Raw genomic sequence first — 25,086 nt, 5'->3', positions numbered from 1 at the left:
AGCCACAGGCTTGGGCTGTAGGGCTTGCAGGAAATGCTCCTTGCAGGTCCACCACAAGGTACCATCTAAACCCCAAAATTCATTGCTCTGAAAAAAATGGGAGGGGACACTTATTGCATAGGAATTGATATTTCTGCCATAGTCAAACGGGCAAACCTCATGAATTAACACTGGCAATGCTACTTAACGTTTGGAACAGATTATCCTACTGAAGGATGTATTATAAATCCTTGCAACTCCTTTGGACTATTGTGACTAGAAAAAAAAGATGCTCACAAAGACTACAATCCTACTCGTTCAGTGTGGTCAGGCTTCCCTAGTAGATCAAGACATATGAGTTTCCTTTCTTCCCACTGTGGGCTTGTTACTGAGAGGAAGAAATGCAAAAGCCCTGTCCTGCCACCTCAGCTCAGATTTATTCCAACAACTTTTTCATTATTTGGGTAAAGGTGGTAAAGGCAACTTTTACAGACAGTGGTACAAACCAGATTAGAAAACTGCAATTATAAATAAAATCCAACATGCAGAGCTTTTTGTTTATAGCTCTCAAACTAGTTTACCAAAACAAATATGACAAATGAGAATTTTAGAAAAAGAAACTTAGTTAAGTGACATGCCCAGAGCTGTGTTGCTCACCAGGAACAGAAAGAAATAAGAATCAAGCCTACCTGACATTCAAACACTTCTTTCCTCAGTCACTTGCCAGGCCTTCAAAAAGCACAGTATGCAGTTTTTAGGGCTACACATGAAATCAGATTATTTCCCTATGTTTCTGGCAAGGTGCCTGCATAACCCTCAGTCTAACAACACTTGCCTTGATCTGAAGTGACTGCCCATACACAGCCCAGTGAGGCATTTTGCACATGCTCATCAATGGCTTTCGTTGTATTCTGCCTTTCCCTCTGAAAACATCCTAAACAACTAACTGCAAATGCCAGAGATAATAGATAATTAGTTAAGAGATAATTTAGAGACTAAATGAGCTTACTGCAAGAAAAATGGTTTGCATAGTAGATATGCCCCATTAATGAGTATTTTGGTCTTCATTAACTAGAAGATATTGACATTAAATCATGTATAACACAGGGATCTTCTGAAGTGTACACTTCAGATGACAATTTCCAAGAAAGAACAGACACTAGAATGAGAGCAGAAACAGAAGCAAACATCCCTCTGATTCTGTATAAATATAAAAGTAATTTAAAAAAACCAACCAACCAACCAAAAAAACCCCAAAAACAAACAACAAACAAACAAAACAAAAAGCCAACAAAAACCTGGAGAAATTAAAAGGAATGAGAAAGCAACACAGTAAAAAAAAATAGTGGAGAGTAAACAGAAACAATATGACTTGTTGATTTTTTTATTTTCCCAGTGATACACCTACAGCCATAGGCACTTCCAGTTCATGTGCTCTACAAAGTAAGAAAATTTGCTGGTGACATGTGAGGAAAAAACAAGTCGCCTGTCTTTCACTCACATGAGGATATAAGCACAGACTGAAGAAATTCCTGATGCACTGCATGGTCTTCTACCACACACACCACTGTGCAGCAGAGTTGGGTTTGTGGTATCCAAAGTAGGACTGTACCCCTTTGTCAAACAGCCTGGACAGCAACTCTGAGCTTTGAGACCTGCTGAGCAGAACTTCACCAGTAAATTCTTCCTACTGCAGACACAGAGAGGAGCAGCCAGGAGACACCTTAGCCATAGAGATGCCACAAACAGGTCACTGTCTCAGAATTACATAAAAAAGAGACTTATTTCACAAAGTAGTATCTCAGAGGTGTGGATAAATATTTACAGGGCTGAACCTATGCACATTCATATCTCTGCCTTTCAGTAACACTACTAGAGTTTGTGAACACAGCTACAGCTTAAGTCCTGTAAAAGAACTAAGACCAAAGTGTCCTCTAGTTAAGCTGGTCTAACACCTGAGTTTAGAGGACACTACACTGCTTCCATCAGTCATTGCTAGACCATTATACCCAAATCCTAACTTTTTTTCTTTTCATGTTGCTTGCAGAAAGGAAAACTCTAAACCCTACCACTGTACCATTAACTATTGTCCTCTACAAGATCTGAAAAACATGAAGGCTGTAGTTCTCTTCATTTGTCTTGTAGGATCAGCTTTTGCTATTCCAGTAAGTTCTCATCATGCTATTATTACTGGGCACTTAATTTCCCATTCTGTGAATACTCTGTGTTATGCCATTGACTTATACAAGATTTTTATTGACATGCAGATATTAATATATTTATCTATTTTAGACCCATGCCGTACACCACAGGCTCAAAACTCATGGACAGAAAACTCCAGAAAAGGTACTTTTCTTGTTCTTTAAACATTAATAGGTAACTTACATTATTCATCTCAAATTAAAAAAACCACATTAGCACATATGTAGTGGTTGGCAAATTGATTTAGGTTAAAAAATTGTAGGTCCCCTCACCTCAAGAATTAGTACCAAACATGTCATGCCTTGCAAATTAAACAGTTATAACAGGACAAAAAGGAAAGCTCAAAATGGAAGTTTCCCTTATTTGAAATAAATTACCTTAAATGAATCCCCACATACAATCATTACCCATATTTGTACAGGCAACAAGCTCCACTGACAGTTGAAATTGTGGTTTTCACAGCCCCAGTACACAAGGAAGATGCAATCCCCAATTTATCACACCAAGTGATCATATGTGGGCTCAAACACGTAAGATTTTAGCCACTATATGCTTCATTATTCACAATGAGGAGCATTGGGTACAGCCCATCTTGGCAAAGTACACTGTGGCTAACAAGCCACATACACAGCCCTGATGATAATGAGACAGATGATTTCAGCAGCCCTCCCTATGGCACATATGTACACTAATGACAGAGCCCTTAGTTTTGCATTCATGGCTGGCCCAAATTAAAATTCCTTTTTACTGCACCATTCTGGTGAGCCTTTGTGGTTCAGCCACAAAGGGCCTTGGCTCCAAGCCACTGGATGTTTTGGAACTACCAAATTCAGAATGTGGTCTGGATCCAAAATCCCAACTCTGGTGCTAACCCTTTTTTTTTTTTAAATTATAAATTATATCCCACTCTGTACAGCTTTCCCGATTGCATTTCCTATCAATCCAGATTGTGCTCTGCATTATGAAAAACAAAAAATTAACTTTTCCTAAAGAAGTATCCAGCAGAAGAAATTATGGCATAAGCACTAACCTACAGCTGTCTCCCAGAACAACTCACAGAAGACACTTGCATCAAAATAAAACATTGCAATAGCCAGTGAATCGTCAGCTCCAAGCATATGCAACATATAGCAAAGGCCAGTTGTCCTCTAACATTAGCTAATCACAGCTACAGTGACAGAAATATGCCCAACAACCTTTGCAAGCAAATGAGTTCTAAGAGTTGATTAAATCCAGGGCACAAAAGTATAACACAAAGTACCATCTGAAAACCACATCCAGGCACATCTCTGCACTGAGGTTGTGGTGCACAGCAAGGCTTCCTGTCAAAATATGAGCCAGATCTTTCCCAAACTTCTGCTTGAATTACAGGCACTCAAATAATAGATTGGCCTGGTATTTTCTAAATCTATAGAACTGGTAGCCCTTCACAAAAAACTGCTTTTTGCTAAAACTTAACAACAACAATTTGTTGTACACAGCAGTGCCCAAAATCACATGTAAAACCCACTGGTCTCAAAATTTAATTTTCAAAAGTTTTAGTATCAGCTTGAGATACTTTGTTACACAAAGTTCGCTTTTTATAAGGTCTTCTAGAATAGTGCATTCAATTTGGAAAAGCTCTAAACTGAATCTCTGTTAGATTTGATCAAACATGCAATCTTTCCCTGAAAAAGTTAGAGCTGGAACTTTTCCTGCACCAGCAAGTTTACCAGGCAAAAGACAAAAATGTAAAACATTTAGATACCACTTTGATATTAGGAAATGGGATATAGCTGATCTGCCAAGAGCCAAATTAGTATTTCTAATCCTACCTTTTAAAAAAAAAAAATCTGTGTAAGTATTTCTTAGTGGAGTGTTTGTTCCCAAGCGGTGACTGCCCAAAGGAAATGCTATTCCAGCAACCTGGACACCGAGAAGGATTCATTTTCGTAAATAAATCCCCCAAAAGCTGTAAGAAAAATCAGCATCAAGTGCTATATTGTTGCAAGCAATAAGCAACACTGACCATCAATAGGTGTTGTGCAGAAATACACTAGTCATTGCTGCTACTGGAAGTGCCTGGACTCACACAGCAGCAGAAAGGTAATTGCTGCAGTAAGACATAACAGTCATTTTATAACCTATTTTCTGCTCGATCATTTGAACCTTTTCCACTGAAGGTACTAGTTTTGCTAGTGGCTTGATAGCATAAAAAAAAGCCACTCAAACACCTGTGACTCCTGCTAATGAGCTTATGACAGTCATTACCACCAAATACAATAGTTCCTGATGAATTCAGCTAGGAAGCAATGATCTATCAGACTCAGAGTAGACAAATACATTGATTATGAAGTAGTTACGATGCAGTGCTCTCCTCAGCAATTACTATCATGACACCTTGTGAAAGGTGCTCTCTCTTCCCCTGCTCTTCTTCTCCCATGAGATAAGTGATAATTCTCTCACTGAGGTAAGTGATAATTACTGCAGCCTACAAGTGCCTGGAGTTATGACACTGAATTACTAATTAAGCATTTTGAGATTTCATAAGACAACATACTCATTTTGTGTACTGGGCTAGAGTAAGAGGAACATATACAAAGAAAACAAATAAAGCCAGTGTCATGCTTTGCAATTCAAGGCAAAAATAAATAACACTCTACCCACTTCAAATAAATCCTAAAATTTATTAATCTAGTTGTTAATTTTTTCTCTCTTTTTTTTTTTTTTTTTTTTTTTAAGACTGAAGATTTTCATCCTGAAGCCTCAAAGGAAGAGAACACAGGATATGTAGACAAGGGTGATTCGCTGCCCAGTCACAGAAACTTAAAACCAGTGGTTTCAGTATCAGGCATCGAGCACAGGGATGAGCCCCAGACCATTAGGAAACACGGAAGAACTGATAGTGAGCATCAAGGGAAAAATAGCCTAAAAAGCATCAATTTCCTTGCACTGCACAATACACTAGGTTTGGCTTCTGATAATCAGGACAGTGACTCTGGGAGCAGCGGCAGAGAACAGCCCAGCTCTGAGCACTACCAGCTCAGGAGGCATGAGAAACACGGCAATACAGCCAACCAACACCTTACAGGCAATGCCAAACACCCAGCGGGCGCTCTCAGTCTTGATCATGAGCATAACACGTGGAAATACAACAAAAATACAGTTGGCCTGCCTGAAAAAAGCAGTGAAAGCGACGAAGAAGAAAGTATGGAAGAAGAAGAAGAAGAGGAGGAATGGGGTGAAGAAACTGATTACGGAGATATGAAGCACGAAGGCCACCAGAGAAACCAAGGTGACAGATACAAAAGACAGCAGAATGGAAACAGCATGCAATCTGATGAACTCCTGAGAGACTCCAGCCAACCAACCCGGATAAGCAAGAGACATAGTGAGAAATTTGACCTAGAGGAAGAATTGAGGGAGAATGGCCAAAAGAAGCCCTATAAAGAAGAAATCCCCCTCTCTCAAAAAACACATGATGAAGATCAGGATGACAAACTGGAAAGTCAGGAGAGAAAAGACAATATTCAAGTAAACTCTCAGAGTGATCATGACACAGTGGTGAAAATACAAGATACAGAGGACAGTAATGATGACGAGGGTCATGACAGTGGTGATATTGATCGTGAGGAATATCCCAGCAATACCTGGAAAGAAGCAGCCTATGAGGAAGAGGAGAGAATTCAGAATAATGACCAGGAGATTACCAGTACTGAGCATGAAGGGGAAGGAAACACTGAAGATGATGCTGCTGTTCACAGAGAGATTGAGGATTACCAAAATTTCAAGATTAAAGAACTTATTCACTCTGAACCAGATGATTATGATCATGAGCCACCTAATTCTGACAGCAAGCAACAACTGAAAATGAGTAGCTCTGTTCAGATCATGAATTCAATGGAAAGTGAAAATAAGGTAAACTATCTTTAAAATAAAATTGTAATACTACAAAAAGGGGGAAAGGGACCAGTTCCAAATTTAAATTCCTGGTGACTGAAATTATATTTTTGAGAAAAGCAGGTGTAATAACTTGTTAGTATGCAGAAGTCCAGCTCCCCCTCTATTCACTATTCATCTGGTTCATCCTGTGTCATTGCACATAGGGCATTTAGATGAATTGTACCAGAAAGGAATTGAACACAATTCATGTAAGAGCTCCAGCCTTGATGGGCTGTGTAATGAAACATGCAAATAAATATGGATATACAGATACAAAACCTGAAACCTAGTCTCAGCTTACTAGGACAGCCTGTTCACTCCTCTCTTGCAGAGATTTTAAACACTGCTATACAAAAGTGAACAGCTTGGAAGGCAGGGCTAGAGTCCACAGAATAATTATGAGAAACTCAGGCGTTACTGAGTTCCTGTTTCTCCCTTTCCACCTCCTACTTTATTTATTTCCCCAAATAACAAGAACACATTAATACCACCAGAGGCTTTGTGCTCTTCTCACACATTTTACATAGCAACCTCTCTCTGCTGCAAGCAGGGCAAATTGTGCCTCAGTCAGCTCTATATTTGGACCTGAAAAAATTTTGTCCAAGTATTCTTTTTCTTCCCAAGATTTACCACGTCTTCTGTTTATGCCTCTGTGACTGTACAGGTTAAGACTCCGGGCAGTTCCTATGGCGAGATGAAAAGTGTCAGCAACAGGACTGAGAAGGCTCTCATGGGTAAGCCCCAAGCAAAGCCATCCTGTAACTCCTAACTCTCTGCAGCTGGGGAATCTGCTGGTCTGCATTTCTTTTCTGCCTTTTGCAGCACACAATTTCACATGACTGAACTGTGCCTCTGCATAATCCTGCATCGTGGTTACGTTCCCAGAGTATCCCCCTTCCACACACCCTTGGATTTAGCTGTTTGTTTGTGAAAAACATTTGTAGACAGTGCACAGATTTTTGGGTCAGTCATACAGAGATGGGAGTTACCTTGCACTGAAAGCTTTCAGTTTCAGAACAGTAGCTTGAATTCAGCTAGGAGTGGGACAAATGCCAGTGCTTGATTCAACAAAGACAAATGGGATATGTCTCACAAGGAAGCTGGAAGTGAATGTCAGTCCTTAGAGAAGAAATAGCTTTCTCTGAGAAAATTATTTCCCCATACAATTCAAACCTGTGGCTGATAGAATTATCACCAAAATCCTCACTTAAAGTTTGGCTTGATTTATTCAACACAAGATCCAGCTTTATTCTAACAAACTTAAAAACGCATTTGACTTCTTGGTGAATATTAGACTGTATTTTGCTTCAGTAGTATCTGACAAACACTTGGCTTCATCTCATCATCTATAACAGTTGCTCTTTCTTGCTATGATTGCTAGACCCATGTCGAAACTTCCACTGCAAAAGAGGTAAAGTCTGCCACGAGGACAAACAAGGGAACTCCCACTGCATTTGCCAAGATCCTGCTGCTTGCCCTTCCACCAAAGACTATGAGCATGTAAGTATTTCATATAGTGCACAGCACTGGAAAAAGCCAACAAAAGTGTTTACAACACATTTCCCCTGCTATTATTTAGAATAATTCTACCCTAAGAAGCATGCGAGTGCATTTGAGTGATTTCAATAATTGCAAAAGTCAGTTAAAGTACCCAAACTCACTGACTGTGGCTCGAGGGTAGTATGAACACGTGTAACTGATTTGTTTCACTTGGTCTCTCAGGGATTGTAGCTTTTCCCTGTCACTAAAAGTTCTATTTATCCGTTTGATGTTTCAGAGCACATGCTGAGTACTCGTACATACTGAGTGAAATAATCCTGTAGCATCTCAAACTGTATTACTAATGCACAAAAAATAAATTCAAGTGTTTTGGAACTGGGTGTGTTAAGTGCAGATTACTAATCCTTATGTAGGCATCCAACAACTACGATTTTCAGTACTTCTGATCACACATATTCCCTGTGGGTATTCACAGCTGCCACACCATATGTTAATGATACTTTTATTATATACACCCATATGAGGGCAATAATTTTTCTCAACACAGTGGTGGTGGGAGTGGTTTTGCTTTTCACTTGTCCTCTAGGTTTGTGGTACAGACAACAAGACTTATGATGGCACGTGTCAACTCTTTGGCACCAAATGTCAACTGGAAGGCACAAAAATGGGACGCCAGCTGCACCTGGACTATATGGGCTCCTGCAAATGTAAGGCTTGTTTTTCTATGAAGCATTCACCTAGGTATAAAGAGCCAGTAACCTTAACCATTAGCCAGCCCTAAATTACCTTTCTTCCTGTGCTCTGCCACTAGTGCATCAATTATCTGCTAATTAAGACATTCAAACCCTAAACATGTCTAAAAAGTCACTTTTCCCACACTTGAGAGTATTAAGCATTGGAAACCTAAAGACATCTCTCCTATGTTTACTCCAATTTGTTGTCAACCTGATCTTCCCCCTGCACTGTCTTATATGTTCCCATTGCTATAGCCTCTGAATATTTTTTTGATAACTTGACCAGAAAAACAGTGTTTACAGAGTTAAGAAATGAAAATGTCGGGTCCAAACACCCCTGACAAAAAAACCCAAAACAAACCAACCAAAACCCATCAAAAAACCTATTTATATGTCAAATGCAGAAGTCAGATCTAAAAGCCAGAACTGATTTTCAAGCTTATCAATTGCTGCATATGGTAGGAGGAAAGTGCACTCCCAGCCAGCATATTCCTTTGGTTTCAAAAACTCTGCTTTCATGCAACTGACTGATAAGACTTTTACTGCACAACTATGCTCAGAAGCTCCACAGATATATAAAGGTTGTGGCTTGCACAATTGGTTAAGCATGTGCACCAAAGAATTGTATATTTATATTTGAACTCATTAGTTGCATTCCCAATTTTATGTATTAACAGCTCCATCAATTTTACGTTTAACTGGAAGTTTGATAGTGAGAATCAAATCTAACAGGGCTCAGAAATGCTCAAATGGGGATTTAACAGATCACCTGTTAACAAAAGCTTTCCTATTTGGCACAGACATCCCCCCCTGTACTGATTATGAAGTGGATCAGTTTCCCCTCCGGATGCGAGACTGGCTCAAAAACATCCTTATGCAATACTATGAACGTGATCTGAACACTTCTGGAATTCTAACTGAAAAGCAGAGGAATAAGGTCAGCAATCTTTTTCAAATAAGACCATGAAGTTACATTGTTAGAACTGGACTAACCATGTGAAAAAAAAAGTGATTCACATCTCACGAGTTCTCCCATTTCCTATGAGCACACCCGTTCTGGTTAAGGTAATTTAGACTCAACTGGATTCACAAGTTGCAAAATACACTTACATGTCCCCTCACACTCATTTAAGCTGAGATACATTTCTGTTATGAATGTCCCTCTTGTCCGTACAAATGCAAACCAAGTGCATTACTTTGAAGTCAAGTGTCTCCAGACAAGAGTCAGACAAGTCAGAATTAGGGCACACTTAGATAAATATCATTTGCTTGAGAAGGCATGAAACAGCTCTTGTTTAGGGAAGCTTTATGACAAACCTCTTGGAAAGATCAACTAATACATGGATAAGGATAACCAAATCCATGCAGTCAATGCCATTTTCCAAAGGACTTGAGGAAACTAAGCAGCCATAAGTTGGTCTACTTATGGATGACCAACCAATTAAAACACAGGATAAGAAGGAACAGTCAGGCCAGAGCTCACTTGTGGAGTTCCACAAATTGAAAGGATTTGTGTCCTATAGCTTTCCTCAAGTGACCTGGAAGAGGAAGATAGGGAACAATGCAAAGGAAGGAAGGACTTTGACTCACCATGAAGAAAACTGCACAATGACCTCATGAGACTGAACCACTGGGCAGTCACACACCAGGATTTGAGACAGAATTACAATACAGTTTAGGTGACTTTTGTAGGGGACCAACCAGAATTAGCTTCTCTTCTGTTCTCGAGACACACCTTGTACATGGCCATCAATACAAAACCATATCATTACCTGATATACATACCATTAACTCAACAGTTAATGGTATCGTTTGCCCTTTCTAATCCAGTCACACACACTAACCATCTCCATCATGATATTCAAGGGATATAAAATTACATAAGTCTGACATTCAATTTTAAGAGAAAAGAGCTGCTTTCTATCATCCAGTAGACCTGCAACATCACACTATGTTGGCTTACAATGGATTGAGCATCTATTGCCATTGGGCCAATCTTTTTCAGAGAAGGATTTATGTCAAGTGAAAAAACAAACAGTAGTTTGTTTTTGAAGATACAGATGTCATAACTGCCTAAAAAGCCATTGTTTAAGTTAAACCAAGACCTGGGCTGCTCTAACTCTGAAGTAGGAGGTACATGCAGTAAGTCACAGCATGTTTATACAAAATATGCTTAAGCAACATCAAAGACTACTTACACACTTACTAAGAGGGACATGCCCAGAATATCTCATACTAAGTGGTATGAATTAGATGATTTCAGAGATTATTTCACACCAAAACCGGAGTTGCTTGCCACAGGACAGAATATGTGATTACACTAGTTTAATCTCCTACCAGCCTGAAGCTACTGCCCCCATTAGCTGAGTCTGACAATTGAGCCACAGGAATTTTACTTCCTTTCTAGTTACTACCAAAGTTGACAGGGACAGCAACAAAAGTCACCTGGTCTACCTGAAGCAAGGTTTTCATGCTGTGTATAGTCACAAACACTAAAACTCATTTCCCCAGTGGTATTTTATCAAGTTTCACTTCTCTGAAACATCTCCTTGCTAGGGATAGTTCTCTTCAGGGCAGATCTTCATCCCTAAACAAAAAATAACAATTTCTGCATTGTGTTCAGGTAAAAAAAATCTACCAGAATGACAAACGCCTTGCGGCTGGCAACCACACGGTTGAGCTGCTCCTGCATGACTTTGAGAAAAATTATCACATGTATGTGTATCCTGTGCACTGGCAGTTTCATCAGCTTGATCAGCACCCTGTTGACAGGTAAAAAAATCTTTGTGGGTTCAGTTCTGATTTGCTGTTTAAACTCGGGCTGTTTTGACTCTCTAAACCACTCAAAGGATTCTGTACATATAGAACCAGTCCCTCAGATCTTAGAAGCCAGCATCCTCCTCTTTCTAACACAGAACTTCTTCCCTCGTTGTTTTCCTGCAGTAATGTCTTAGGTCAGAATTTGCTCTCCTCTTGCCTTGCATAATCCTGTATTACACTCTGTAAGTTCTACAGAGTCATAATAGCAACTAATGCCCTGAACCAGGAAGAAATCCTGTTACTACTGAAGCTAGGAGCAACAGGCTAAGTACAAAGGACAGAGTCCTGTCAGTACTAATTCACTAGTGAGGTACCCACAGTTCTCAACTACTACCACAGTTTAAGGAGCAGATATGTAAGACAGAACCAGTGTCACAGTTCAGAGGAAGCTCACAGCTTCTGAGAAGACCCAGATTTCAGGCTTTTGGTCATATCACTTGGTGATGGGATCCATTTTTCAAAGCTCTAGGCTCTCAATACCTCATGACAATCACACCCACTGTCTTCGAACATAGCTAAGTACCTTTGCAAGCTTGATCTCCTGAGGATTAACAGCAAAACTCCATAAATGATGAGTTTTGAGCAAGTCACTATTTGTCATACTAGTAATTACTACACAAGGAATACTTTGTTTGATAAAACAAAACTTAACAAACAAATAGCAGCTAAAACATTTTAGATTATTGGGTATTATATATCATCATAATGACCTGGGACAGATTCACTTCAGAAGCACCACAACAGAATCCACTGGGGTGTCTCTGATAAAGGCACTGTTGATGTCTTCTAGCAGCTTAGATCATCTTTGATAATCCTGATGATTTAATAATGAAATACAGCTCTACACACCTGCTCTTTCTTTCAGATTATTAACACACTCAGAGCTCGCGCCTTTGAGAGCCTCCCTGGTTCCCATGGAACACTGCATAACCCGTTTCTTCCAGGAGTGCGATGGAGACCAAGATAAACTCATTGCACTGAAGGAATGGTGCCACTGCTTTGGGATTAAAGAAGGTAAACACAAACAAACAGGCAGATGTGCCTGACAAAATGTTCCTATCAGGACTAGGCACATTCTCAGATCACAACGTGAGGCAAAGAAATTGTAACCAGAAGCTCATGGCTACTGTACTGAGAGGCAAATAGAACAGTAATGACAAGACAGCAAAAGGGGCAAGGTTCTACATTTTTTTCATAAAAACAGGAAAAAGGTCTGCCTCTCAAGAAACACTCTATTTTATCCTTCAGTGCCAAAGGAAAGGTTAAGTGAGCTTGCACTTTTAAATCAGTGGTCAAAGCATACTGATTGAAAATGCATTTAAAGATCTCAAGCCAAGTAGGGTAAACAACCAAGATCTTTCACTGATCAAGCAGAGATTGATCAAACTCTAGATTACAATACACAACACAGATGCTCTCATCACACTGTAGGCTATTTCACTTAATCTGTCGCTTGCAACACGTGCCCACCAGACTGCATGCAACAGGAAGCTTAGGCAGAGGCAGGGACAATTTCCAAATCCTAAACAGGATAGGCACATATTTGGTTCAGCTCAATCCACATTGAGACCTCTGTAGGATAGTAAAAAGTTTGGTACTACTGTGCTGGTGATACCTCTAGAATTAGGCAGCAGCTGAACAGAAGCTGTCATGATAGCAATTTGATATTTATGAGATTACCGCACTCAACATAAGGCGTTCTTTCACAATCTACCTTCTTCTGATCTAGCCCTGAGTGACAGCTGGACAATACTGCCAGCCACTAAGTAAGGGTTAAACAGGTTAATCCCAGAAGAGTTATGTGACAGAAGGCATTTGGCTAAATATTCAGACTGAATAAATGTGTTCAAAATCCTACTAGTAAGTCCCTAATTTTAAGTGGAGGCTGATTCTGGTCAGAGGTCAGATACACAAAGGCTTCACTGTTCCTAGAATTTTTCCAGCTCTTCTGATGACAATTTAGCAGTCACAACACACAGGTGGAAAAAAGCTGCAAGAACTTATCTTAATACACATATACTGCTGCCAGTGTTTGCTCATTCACAGGGTCAGTCATTTGGTTCACAAATAGATCAAGGAGACCTAACACTAGAAACAAGAAAGCATCATCAAGAAGTGTCTAAATGAATGGCTCTTAAGCAGCAACCATACTTGTTTTTTGACAGGGACAGTGTTCCCCTACATGAATCCTCTGAAACTTTAGTGTACCAATTTATTGATAGTGATACAGCACAAAAATGCCTTTTTGGCATAAAATGTTAATAATGCTTTCTTCTTCTTTGTTGCAGAAGACATAAATGAAAATCTCCTTTTTTGAGCCTGGCTGAGCAGATTCCCAGTGCTGCACTAAAACTGGTGAAATATGTGAACCCTGTCTATTTCTGTTATTAACAGCTTCATAGCTTTCAAGACAAAGGTGGTGTAAGGTTCACTGCATTCTTATAAAATAACACAAGTGCAGAACCAGTAAATAGTACTAACCTAAAGACTGACCTGTTTACAAAACTCTTCAGTAGAATTATAGAATTTAGATTTTACTATACACTGAAATGGGACTTGTTTCCTTTATTTACTGTATTGTCAGCTTAACATTCTGCATAGAAGTCTCAAATAAAATGTCTACCTATATATATGGTTTTTGTCAGAACTTTGTTAAAGAAAAAGTACCAAGGCAGTGGAAAGGTTCAATGAAAACTTCATTTCAGATATAAAGGAGGAGAAGAAATAGAGCGTAGATCACACACACCAATCCTGAACCCAAAATTCAGTAAAAAAGATCAGCACTTTTCAGATACTTCTTCCCCTGCCTCTTGAAGCACAACAGTAATTGTACCAATGCCACACAGCAGAACTGCTGCTGAGTGTGGGTGCATATCAAGACTGCTTAGCAACACGTCCACCATCACAAGCAGCAGAGGATATCACAGTTCCAACACCTCCTTATTCTCCTTAGCAGACACATTCTTCCTTCATCTCCCAGAAGCACCAACTAGTGCTACCATTTTTTTTCTGAGAAAAAAGGCTAACTGTGTCTTTCACCATCTCCCATCTCTTGCTGGCCTCAAGAGAGGCACAACTGAAGCATAAAAAAGTCAGGACAGGATGAGATTATTCCTGAATCCCATTAACTCTGTGATTTTATTTTTAAGCACTTCACTGAAAACACTCCAATCAAGCTCTGCTTTAACAAAGAAGCCCCAAATGCTATTCCTACAAAGGAAGGTCAGAAAACACATTTCACCTGAACCATGTCACCTTTCCAATGAAAAGAATATAGGATTCAGAAATGCTATTTTGGTAGCTTAAATAGTGGAAGTCCCCAAGCTACGATTATATTTAACACAGGAACTTCTTACATAAACCAAGGATTATTTCCCAGAGAAACTGGTTCCATTGACAGTTTTTCCCCTGAGTCTGACTTATTGCTCACTTCACATTCTGTAACAACACACAAAAGTGTATATAAAACAACCTGGATTGCATGTACAAAAGCATATTCTTGGTGCCAATTCCATTTGGAAAAGATCCTTTCCCTGGGACAGCAAATGTCACGGGGAAAAAGTAATTTTGACTGCACTTTTTCTGCCTGACTGCAGCCTGTTGCTTATTTGCTCTTTCTGCAGCCAAGACTCAGCCACCTTAAAACAATCAAATATAGTTCCCACAAGGATAAATCACAAGAGACTGACCTACTCACCACTGCTCCACTCAAACCAAGTACTAGAAAAAGATACAATGAAATTGTACAAGATTTTCCCCAGATACATGTATTACACTTACTAGTAAAACAATCACTAAACAGAAGGATCAAGCAAGCACCACAGCTGAAAACTTATTTTCAATAGCTATTTTCAAGAACTCTTTCAACAGCTTTTTGTTTAATCTGCACAGAGTTGGATGGCAGAAAGCACAGCTCAAACTGCAAGTACACTGCTGGTACACAGCTGGATAAAAAAGGTAGCAGGGACTTTAACTCACAAGATCCCATTTCTTCTGGAAAAAGAAAGTATGTACACTGCATCTCAGTCAGCAGCTTCAGTACTCTAGGTATTGTCCCCTAGCATCACTAAGGTGCAAAACATTACAGTCAGAATAACTATGTTGAAAAAAACCCACCACAAATATTCCTTTTATAAGACACACACTTCCATTGCCCAGCCTTTCTTAAGGAAAGATAAAGACAACTAACAGCAATTACTCATTGATTAAAAACACAGGGAGAAATGTCAGCAATTGTCGTGCAGCTCCTGTTAGCAGCATAAGTGCCATAGAAGGCCCACATCAGCCTGCAACTTACCCACATTACCTAAAGGCTTAAATTCACAAGATTATACCTTAAGGCTGCTCCTTCCAATGATTCTGTTTATGGTACAGTCTCCCCAACAGCTGTACTGCCATAAACAGTGGGAAGAGGGACCTTAAAATCCAGCTCTCCAAATCAGTCATCAACTTTCATCCTTCAACAGTTATCTTTTAACACAGAGGCACTGTCACACATTCAGATGTGAATACCATCCATACCATAAACTAAAGAGTGATTAAATGTGAAAACCAATCTCTCAAAATGGAAAATCACTGCAAGGACGTGTCAAGCGAAATGATTCAAAAAAGAAACTTCACTTTATTATGTAGCACTTAAATTAAGTCATTATCCAGGTTATCCTACAAGTCTCACACCCCTTAAGGATTCATTCCTGACAAGGAATCAGTGCAAAAATACAGAGCTAAAGTGAACAGCTTCTGAACCACCACCAGTCAGAATCCCAGTGTGGCTGTGCACATCTGCAGATATGATGAAACAGCTGCAAATAACGAAGACAAGGAAGCAAAGCAAGGTCAGATCTCCTCCTGCATCTCATTTCACACTAGCTAAGAAATCAAAAGAAGCAAATTCAAGTCTCTGAAAAACCTTCTATTTATCACTGTCAATTGTTTTTTCCAGCTGAATTTCACAGAATTTTCACTGAATTTCCTCTCAAAATGACAATGTCATCTGTTTCAAGGCTGGAAAACATATTCTTCTCTTGACGTCTGTCAGTTCCTCGTTGACATCACTCATGGCACTCAGGTCCAGGATCCTCACTCCAGTGGGCTCCCCGTTTTTCAGTCACAAGCTTAATGAAGTAGCTATGACTTGCATACAGCTCAAGCTTCTCACTGATGTCAATCCACTTGACTACTCCAGCATCATCACCTGCTTCCAGAGGCAAATTATCCATTGTCTCACCTATTCACAAAAAAAAGAATTAGGACATGCTATTGTATCTTTTCTTCTTGCTTTTTCTTCTCAGATCTAATCAGTTCCCCCTTCCACAATGCTTCTTCACAGGCAGCAACTTCTTCTCAGAGAAAAAAGAAATAAGTCGCTCACTGATTCTGTGCCAGAAGCCTTTCTCATACTTGTACTATTTTAAGGCAAATCTGAGTGGTGGAGGTGGTGGTAACTCCTTGTCACCACTTGTAGGGTACCATGAGCAGCACAAAAAGTTACTTGAAATCATCAGGACAACACATACTCACTACCCCAAGTTTAGCCAATCTCTCTGCCTTGATTTTTGTTTGTTTGCCTAACATTTGACTGCTGCTTTTCTCAGGTATTATTCTACATGAAAAACTGAATTCTGAAACATATATGCACTTATGAAAAAACAGAATAACTAAAACTTTACTAAAGGCCCCAAAATCAAAAATACTACTTAAGAAGAGATGCAGAAAGGCTTCTGAAACGCTCCCTCTAAGTTTTTACTCTGTTTCTAAAAAAAGAGTCCCAGGACTTCATAGACAACAACCAAGAAAACGCTTTTAAATTCTGCATTAGAAACAAAGACCAAAGATATAGGATTTCCCCCATTTCTGGGGGCTGATAAATCAAGGACCAGTGACATGTGAAACTTCACAGCTGGTATCTACTACTCAAAATTCAGTGGAAATGTCACTATATGAAGTCTCTGACTTAACAAGTCAGAAACACCTGATTAGATTGATGTCTCTTGAAGGTGAAAAATGAGAGTCCAAGATAACAGATCATTCTAAGAATCTAGTCCCATATTTTACACCTGACTTGCATGTTCTCCAATTTCACTGCCATTCTCAGCTCAACATAGGTCCCAATTTCAAACAAGCACATGAAATAAAAGGCAACTAAGAGCACATATGGAGATACTCACCTGTTTCATCATGATAGTTCACAGCCTCTGTCTCCATCCAGGCATTATCAGTGTTACGAGGGTCATCCACATATCCTCGGTACACCTAAGGCCCCAAACAAACCAAAATGAGCTCAGCATCACAACAAACAAGGTGGAATCACAACAAACAACGTGGAATCACTAAGATTTTTTTCCTTTCCTCTAACACATTTGCCCTTGCAGCGTTTTCAACAGTCCCTTCCATTTCCTACACCATGAGAACCTGAGCAACGTAACTTATTTTCATTTCAGCTACACCTTCTCAAGTTCCATAACCTGTGAGTTACATGCATAGCTCAAGAGGCTATCACAAGAGACCCAGATCTCACCACAAAGTGTTCCTGGCTGAACAGCTTGTGGAGCTGCTTCTCCAATTTTGCTTTCTCCTCGGGCGATTTCTGCAAAGAGTTCAAGGCCTCCTCCCCAAATTCCCGCCTCAGGGTAGCGCTGATCTTCTCCCCTGGGTCCACCATCCCCTTAGAGGGAGAAAAAAAAAAAAGGTGATTTTTTTTCAATCCCTCAGATTTGACCTGCTTTAACTCCCAGCTCTTAGTATATTACATCCACCTGCATCATACTGGACATGGGAGGAACTTTACAATCAGCTGTAAAGATCAAGCACATACGCCCTTCAAAACCTGCAGTGGAATCAACTGTGCCTGCATTAAGCAAGACATGGGCAGATTTAAACAGGAATACCACTTTGCAATGCAGAAACATCAGAAGGCATGCCTGGGCAAAGTTAGTTCAAGGAGCATTTCTCTTCACTGCTGCAACACCAGGTCATTCATCAAAAAGCACTCTTCTATCACAGGCATGCCAGTTATTGCCTCATGGCCTCACCAGTGGGGGGAGATGTCAATGTCTCTGGAGATTTCCCCTTACCCCTGGAATGGCCCATTCCCCACAGTCTCTCCTCTTGATAGCCACGAACTGCAAGATGTTTCTGCCAGTAACTGGATGAGCAACTTTATTGCCACTTCCGTCCCTTTTCCACCTGTAGCAAACGACAAAGGCACAAACACCCACCACTGCCTTCAGTAAAGGATTAAGAACTACCAATAGTTAAAGCAAAAAGCTGTCCAAACAAAAACTTAAACAAAAGCAGCATGTCCTTGACTTTCAAGGAAGCAACTTGGTAGCAATGGCATCATTCTGAAAAGGGGAAGAACTAAAATGTACCAGGATGACTTTTCACAATAGTTCTACCTTCAGCATGGCACTTCCTAACTTGCACCTTTGTTGACTACACAGTCTTTTCTGAATGCTTTGTGTACACAGAGATCCTGCTGGCAAAAGTACATTAAAACAAAGCACATGCTGACCAAAAGAGGATCTTAACCACACATCCTCCTATAATATAGTAAGTCAAGTTACTGTTTCTTACATAACAGAAGCAGGCACGTAGCTTTTTATTCTTTATTTTTTTTTGCAATTGTGTCATTATGACAGAAAAACCTGTTCTTGCAATTTAATTTCACATGCCTCATTTAAGGCCTTTTGGCAGTGTAGTATCAAAGCATCACATAATCCTTTCAGTTCTTATATTTGTTACCGAAGATTCTTTATATAATGTATTTCCATTGAATTATGCTTCCTGGGTTATTTGTTTGTTTTTTTTTTATGTGCTTTCTCAGCATTTCAGAAGCAATTGCTTGTAATTAGCAGTGAGTCCTTACTCTTTACCACGTGTTCCTCACGTCTGTGTATCTCTCCACTCAGATACCCATATCTGAATGGGCTCACATATAGAGAACACACACACGAAAGGGCCACAAAAAGTAATAGCCTGTCCAGAGATGCACAGAAGAAACAAAATGCACTTTTTCTGTACTGCAGGGCACCTTGCAGTCACCTGGCCCTTACCTAGTTACAATGGGATCAGCAGCATGGTTTGGTCCCCAGCGCCCCAACAATCCTCTGCCTGTGAGGCCAGTCCTTCCTGCTGGATTTCTGAAATAAATGCCACAGTACACAACTTAAGAGTCCTGAACTGGTTCTAATCAGAAATTAAGCCCAGTTGCACCCTGATCTCTGAATTAGGACAATGCTATTGTCCCTCTGATCTCTGAGGGTCCGCTGGAATGCAAGGGGGTTTATTTACTGCTAAATTTATATACCCTTGACACAACAGTACACTAAACATATTTATTTCCAAGCATTCAAAAGATGCTCCAAGTATTCTAGAAAAAAATAAAACCAAAAAATCAGTTTTAAGGAAGATTAAATAACAAAAAAGGAAAGGATAGCAACATGCATTCAGTGTCCTCATGGGCTTTAAAAGGCAAGAGACACAGCATGGTTTTCTCCTTCATCAACCTCTTTTTGTGTTTAATAGCACTGGCAAAGGAAAAAGACAAAACAGCTTTGTCATTTTTCAGATCTTGTGTCCCAAAATGGTCCTGATCAGGCATCACTCTCATTATGCACACAGTCTTGTCTGAAAATGGAATCTAGTTTCCAAGACTATAGATGCATGGAGCATTCAATTATGTACAAAAGGCAGAAAGAAGAGAAACTATTTTTAGGTGAGATTACCCATCTGTGCTACGCCAGGGTTTGTCAGTGGAAAGAAATACTCTACTCCTCCACCTTAGCACACAAGTGGAACAAAAGCTTCAGAGCCCCACATTTGGTCAAACTGTGGAAACAATTAACCCAACAAACCCTACTATTGACAGTATTAGACCTCCCCTGACTCCAGTGCCACCACCACCCTATGTTGTGGCAGTAGTGCTGGCTAACCATTTCACGCCTCTCTGCTACAATCTTCTTCCAAGAAGAACTCTGGCTCCAAGGTATCAGTTTTCCTGTCTCTAGGGGAGACTATCTTGGCTTTGTTCCAGCAGGTACCACGTACCAAAACTAACAGACCTGCCGGAGGACTGAAACTACATCACTGAAATAAATATGCAAACAAAAAAACCACACTCACCGGGGTCTCCCATTTTCAACCACATACAAGCCATTCAGACTCTTCCTCTCCACTTCTCCATCTCTCTCATTGAATTTGGGAGAAAAACCTTCATCACTATGTGGAAAATAATGATTTAATAGAGATACGTTATAAAACACAAAACACCCCTCTGCCCCCCAAAACCATCAGACTGGCAACACTCATTTGACCAATGAGTAGTTTTTACCAGAACTTATGTTGCAGGCCCTCCCTTTTCTTTATATAAAGTCTCAACCTTTATTCATTATATTCTCCCTATATTTAGTTCTGCAGGAAAAGTGCAGAACTAAAGTATTTAACACCATATCTCTGTAAATTTTCATTTAGACAAAATGTTTCAAAGGTATTCTCGTTAAAGTTAGAATCGTAGAATCACAGAACTGTTTCAGCTGGAAAAGACCTTGAAACTTATTCAGTCCAACCATTAACCCAGCACTGCCAAGCTCACCACTAAACCATGTCCCTAAGTGCCACATCTACATGTATTTTAAATACCTACAGAGATGGTGACTCAACCACTTCCCTAGGCAGCCTGTTCCAATGCTTGATAAACCTTTTGGTGAAGAAATTTTCCCTAATATCCAAACTAAACCCCCTCTGGCACAACGTAAGGCTATTTCCTCCTGTCCTATCCCTTGTTATTAGGGAGAAGAGACTGACACCCGCCTTGCTACAACCTCCTTTCAGGTAGTTGTAGAGAGCAGTAAGGATCCCCCTGAGCCTCCTTTTCTCCAGGCTAAGCACCCCCAGCTCCCTTGGCTGTTCCTCACCACACTTGTGCTCCAGAACCTTCCCCAGCTCCATTGCCCTTCTCTGGACACACCCCAGCACCTCAATGTCTTTCTTGTAGTGAGGGGCCCAAACTGAACATAGGATTTGGGGTGCAGCCTCAGCAGTGCTGAGCACAAGGGGACAATCACTGCCCTGGTCCCGCTGGCCACACTATTCCTGATCCAGGCCAGGATGTCACTGGCCTTCTTGGCCACCTGGGCACACTGCTGGCTCGTGTTCAGCTGCTGTCAACCAGCACCCCCAGGTCCTTTTCTGCTGGGCAGCTTTCCAACTCTTCCCCAGCCTGTAGTGCTACACGGAGTTGTTGTGATCCAAGTGCAGGATCCAGCACTTCACCTTATTTAACCTCATCCAATTGGCCTCGGCCCATTTATCCAGCCTGTCCAGGTCCCTCCACAGAGCCTTCCTACCCTCCAACAGATCAACAAACTGGCACAACTGGGTGTCACCCACAAAGTGACTGAGAATGCACTCAATCCCCTTGTCCAGATCATCAATAAAGATACTAAACAGAACTGGCCCCAGTCCTGACTTTAAAATTTTTAAAGTATTGCTAACACCTACTAAAAGATTACACTGTCACAACTTGCCTTGGCAGAACATCAGCACACCTGTGGAGTCTGAGGACTGCCTTGTCATCAACAGAATATTAAACCCCACTAAGAGTAAACAGGAGCACATGTTCACACAGCACTGGGCAACAAGGAAGGTAAGGCTGAAACCTCAAAAGCCTACAGAGATGTCCATACATAGGAATCATCTTTTCACATTTATCACAAGTTACACCAGATGCATGCATTTAACTTTCTAGCCAAGAAGCATACAGCATTTCTTGAGAGGAGAATATTCACAGAATCAATAAAAATGAATACACATAGTCAAAAAACCCACAACAATTACAGTCATGCATTCAACCTGTCATATTTCCTGAGTCAGAGCACTCAAGAACTGCAATTCTACTTTCTTTTCTCATGTTGCATTCAATCCATGAACAAACAAGTATATTATGAAAATACTGTCCCAAATTCTTAAGGAGAATTAGGAAATTTTTATTTAGCTCACAACATAGAGAAACACTGCACAGCATCAACAGCTCAGTAAAATGATGTGTCAAAGATCTTCACAGCTAACCCAAACAACTCAGTTCTCTAACCAACACTTACACTTGACTTTCCCACATTACTGCAGAATCACACATCACTTAAAATTATGATCTTGTTAACTCAGGTCATCACTATTCCCTGCTTCCATGTTTATAGAAGAAAAGAGCCACCATTTCCACTCACTTGATTTGGGGATCTGCCCAACTGGGTCCAGACAAAACAGACTTTGCAGTGTACTCCACAGGATTATAATCTTTCCATTCTGTCAACCAGCCCACTTTATCTTCTGGAACTTGGCTACGCTCAACATGGGATCCTGGATATGGGGAGGTGAGAGCTTTGCTGTGGTAGAACTTAACATTGTAACTGTTGAACATGTTCACAGGATGAAGATGGGACCAACAGTTTGCAGATGAGTTACTGAAAAATAAACAAAAAAAAGAGAAATATGAATCTCATTCATTAGGCTTTAACCTGTAATCTAATACCAGATCTGCAGGGTACATGATAGCAAGCAGAATAGACCCAGCTCTTTCCAGAAGACAGTTCTCAGTAATATATCACTGCTTCTTTCAGTGATGTACCATACCAAATGTATGCAGGCCCAACAAGTCTGAATTTTATCATCAGCTACTTGAAGCAGAAGATACTCTACTAAATACACATGAAGATTTAACAGCATGAGGAAAAGCTGAAAACTAGAATTGCCATTCCAGGCTGTGTGTAACAGTGACCAGTTAGCAATCATGTACAAGGAACACCTCAAAGATATTTAGGATAAATGCAGCAAGAAGTCTGCTAAAGCATTAACTATCTATTTAAATCTTTATTAAATCTCTATTCATCAATAAAACAACACAGCCTTGCAAGAGTCCTGCTCTTGCATCCAGTGGTAGACCACGTAAGACCAAGAATGAAATATCTAAGAGCCTGAGCAACACAGTTCTTCAAGTTGCAGTGAGCACCAAAATACCATTTTGTGCAATACAGATATGGGATAACACATACTTTGCTTTTCAGTTTAAAAGAAGGCTAGAACTATCAAACAAGGTTAAAAGAAAAAATACTTGAGGCCTCTATTAATTTTATTTTGCCATGGGTTTTCAGAAGCTGAAAGACCAGTCAACAGTAAAATACAACAGGTTGGGTTACAGTGCCTGTTCATCAGCTCTTAAAAACTACACAGATTTTCTTCAACATACTAAGTGGCCTTCTTGAACTCAATTTTTTTTTACTTGTTACGAAAAAAAAGATTACTTTAGACAAGAGCCTTAAAGCTCAGCAAGGGGTTATTACCTAAAAAAGTACCTTAGAAACAAGAAATTCATACAGTCCTAGAAAAGTTATGGGGGTTTTATCAATAAAGAATCGCTTCCTCTACATAAGGAAATATATTTCCTCTGCAAAAGAGTATTTAGATTTTAACCACCTAACATCTGAGCATGGTGATGATGGGACTAATGAGTTTCAGGTAAAAAAAAGAAAAAAAATATTCATTCATTATTTCCCCTGGTATTTGAACCCAGATGTGAATATTAGATTATAACCAGCAAAACAGGCCATGCTTTTTCAAAAACAGCAGTTCCAGTGCCAAACACCTCAGATGCTGTGAAATCCTCAGGTGCATCTGGGAGAGGAGGTTCTGCTTCTCACTGAAGCTGAGAGTTCATTGGCACAAGCACAGCACACGTCACGTTCACTGTTGAGCTCATGTTCTCAAAAGCACAATTCACAGAATCAATTGGGTCGGAAAAGACCTCTGAGATCGAGTCCAACCTCTGACCAAACACCACCATGTCAACTAGACCACGTGCCACGTCCAGTCTTTCCCTAAACACCTCCAGGGAGGGTGACTCCAGCACCTCCCTGGGCATCCCATTCCAACGCCTGAAGACCCTTTCTGTGAAGAAATTCCTCCTAATATCCAACTCAGAAAACACCTGAAGTTCAAAAAACCACAAACCCCTAGCAGAGACGTGGCAAAGGGCAACATTCCTTTTGTATTTTTCGGTAATTACATTACGTCAAAGGACAGGCCGGTTTGCGTTTCTGCCGTGCCCAAAAGGGACACCCCTCAGCGCCATCGCACGCCCCGCGCCGAGCTCCCCCTGCGCTGGTAGGGGACGGAAGGCAGCCCCGGGATAGAGGGCAGCCCCGGGATCTCGGCCCGGCCGTGCGGCGGCTGCTCCCCGCAGAACAGGGCACCGACCTCCGGCAGCGACACCCGGCCGCGGCTGCGGAGCGCGGCCCGGCTCCCCCGCGCACAGCCCGCGGTACCTGAGTGCCGGGCGGCGCTGGGCAGCGCTCCGGGCCGACAGCACCACGGACAACGAGAGCACGGCCACCGCCCGCCGCAGGGACCCGGCCGGCAGCGGCATCGGCGGCGCCTCCGCGGCCCCACGGCGGCGGGAGTGAGCCCTGCCTCAGCCTCGGCCCCGCGGCCGGGAACGGGAGTCTGCGCCGGGCTCGGGATGGGAGCGCTGCGACCGGCGGTGCGAGGCAGCCGCTCCAGGACACCGCTCCGGGGCACCGCTCCTTCCCAGCTCCTACCCTCGGGCCGGGAAGGAGCCGCCCGCCGGCCCCGGTACAAGCTCGCCCCGCATTGGGCGGAGCGGCGCCAGTGACGAACGCCCCGCACCGGGACTGTCTGGGATGGAGCTCGTTCCCTACGGTGCTAGGCTGGGCACTGGTACCTAGAAAGGGGGCCGGGAACACAGCAGTGTTTGGGCTACTGCAGAGCACCGCTCCCACAGTACCAGCGCTGTCTCTCCAACATTCCGCCGGCCATCAGCAAGGGCGGGATGGGGAAGATCCTGGGAGGGGACTCCGCGAGGCCAGCTGACCCAAACTAACCAAAGGGATGCTCCATGCCGCGTGACGTCAGCTCAGAT

The 25,086-nt window shown here is 41.3% G+C and overlaps 2 protein-coding genes across 3 annotated transcripts; one reads left to right on the top strand and one right to left on the bottom strand.

Annotated features, from left to right (window-relative positions):
- The first annotated feature begins 2,041 nt into the window (after positions 1–2,041).
- Positions 2,042–14,007, top strand: SPARCL1 (SPARC like 1). The gene is made up of 9 exons (XM_051790758.1): positions 2,042–2,144; positions 4,903–6,078; positions 6,767–6,836; positions 7,484–7,602; positions 8,189–8,309; positions 9,137–9,273; positions 10,960–11,108; positions 12,022–12,170; positions 13,445–14,007. Exons 1-9 carry the CDS (start codon positions 2,091–2,093, stop codon positions 13,471–13,473), a joined length of 2,004 nt encoding a protein of 667 aa, XP_051646718.1. The 5' UTR covers positions 2,042–2,090; the 3' UTR covers positions 13,474–14,007.
- A 1,750-nt stretch (positions 14,008–15,757) lies between these two features.
- NUDT9 (nudix hydrolase 9) lies at positions 15,758–25,051 on the bottom strand. Of its 2 annotated transcripts, none has more exons than XM_051790740.1 (8): positions 24,889–25,051; positions 22,379–22,615; positions 20,280–20,375; positions 19,211–19,297; positions 18,230–18,341; positions 17,674–17,820; positions 17,324–17,408; positions 15,758–16,383 (listed from the first exon to the last, which is right to left on the bottom strand). In XM_051790740.1, exons 2-8 carry the CDS (start codon positions 22,570–22,572, stop codon positions 16,208–16,210), a joined length of 897 nt encoding a protein of 298 aa, XP_051646700.1. In that variant the 5' UTR covers positions 22,573–22,615; positions 24,889–25,051; the 3' UTR covers positions 15,758–16,207. The 2 variants fall into 2 exon arrangements, with proteins under 2 accessions (XP_051646700.1, XP_051646699.1); XM_051790739.1 differs by lacking the exon at positions 24,889–25,051 and adding an exon at positions 24,473–24,821.
- Between the last annotated feature and the right edge of the window lie 35 nt (positions 25,052–25,086).

This window comes from Manacus candei, unplaced genomic scaffold, assembly GCF_025592945.1.
Source record: "Manacus candei isolate 608988 ecotype Guabito, Panama unplaced genomic scaffold, ASM2559294v1 h1tg000028l, whole genome shotgun sequence".
Taxonomy (NCBI): Eukaryota; Metazoa; Chordata; class Aves; order Passeriformes; family Pipridae; genus Manacus; species Manacus candei.
This window is presented reverse-complemented; position numbering and strand designations above follow the sequence as displayed.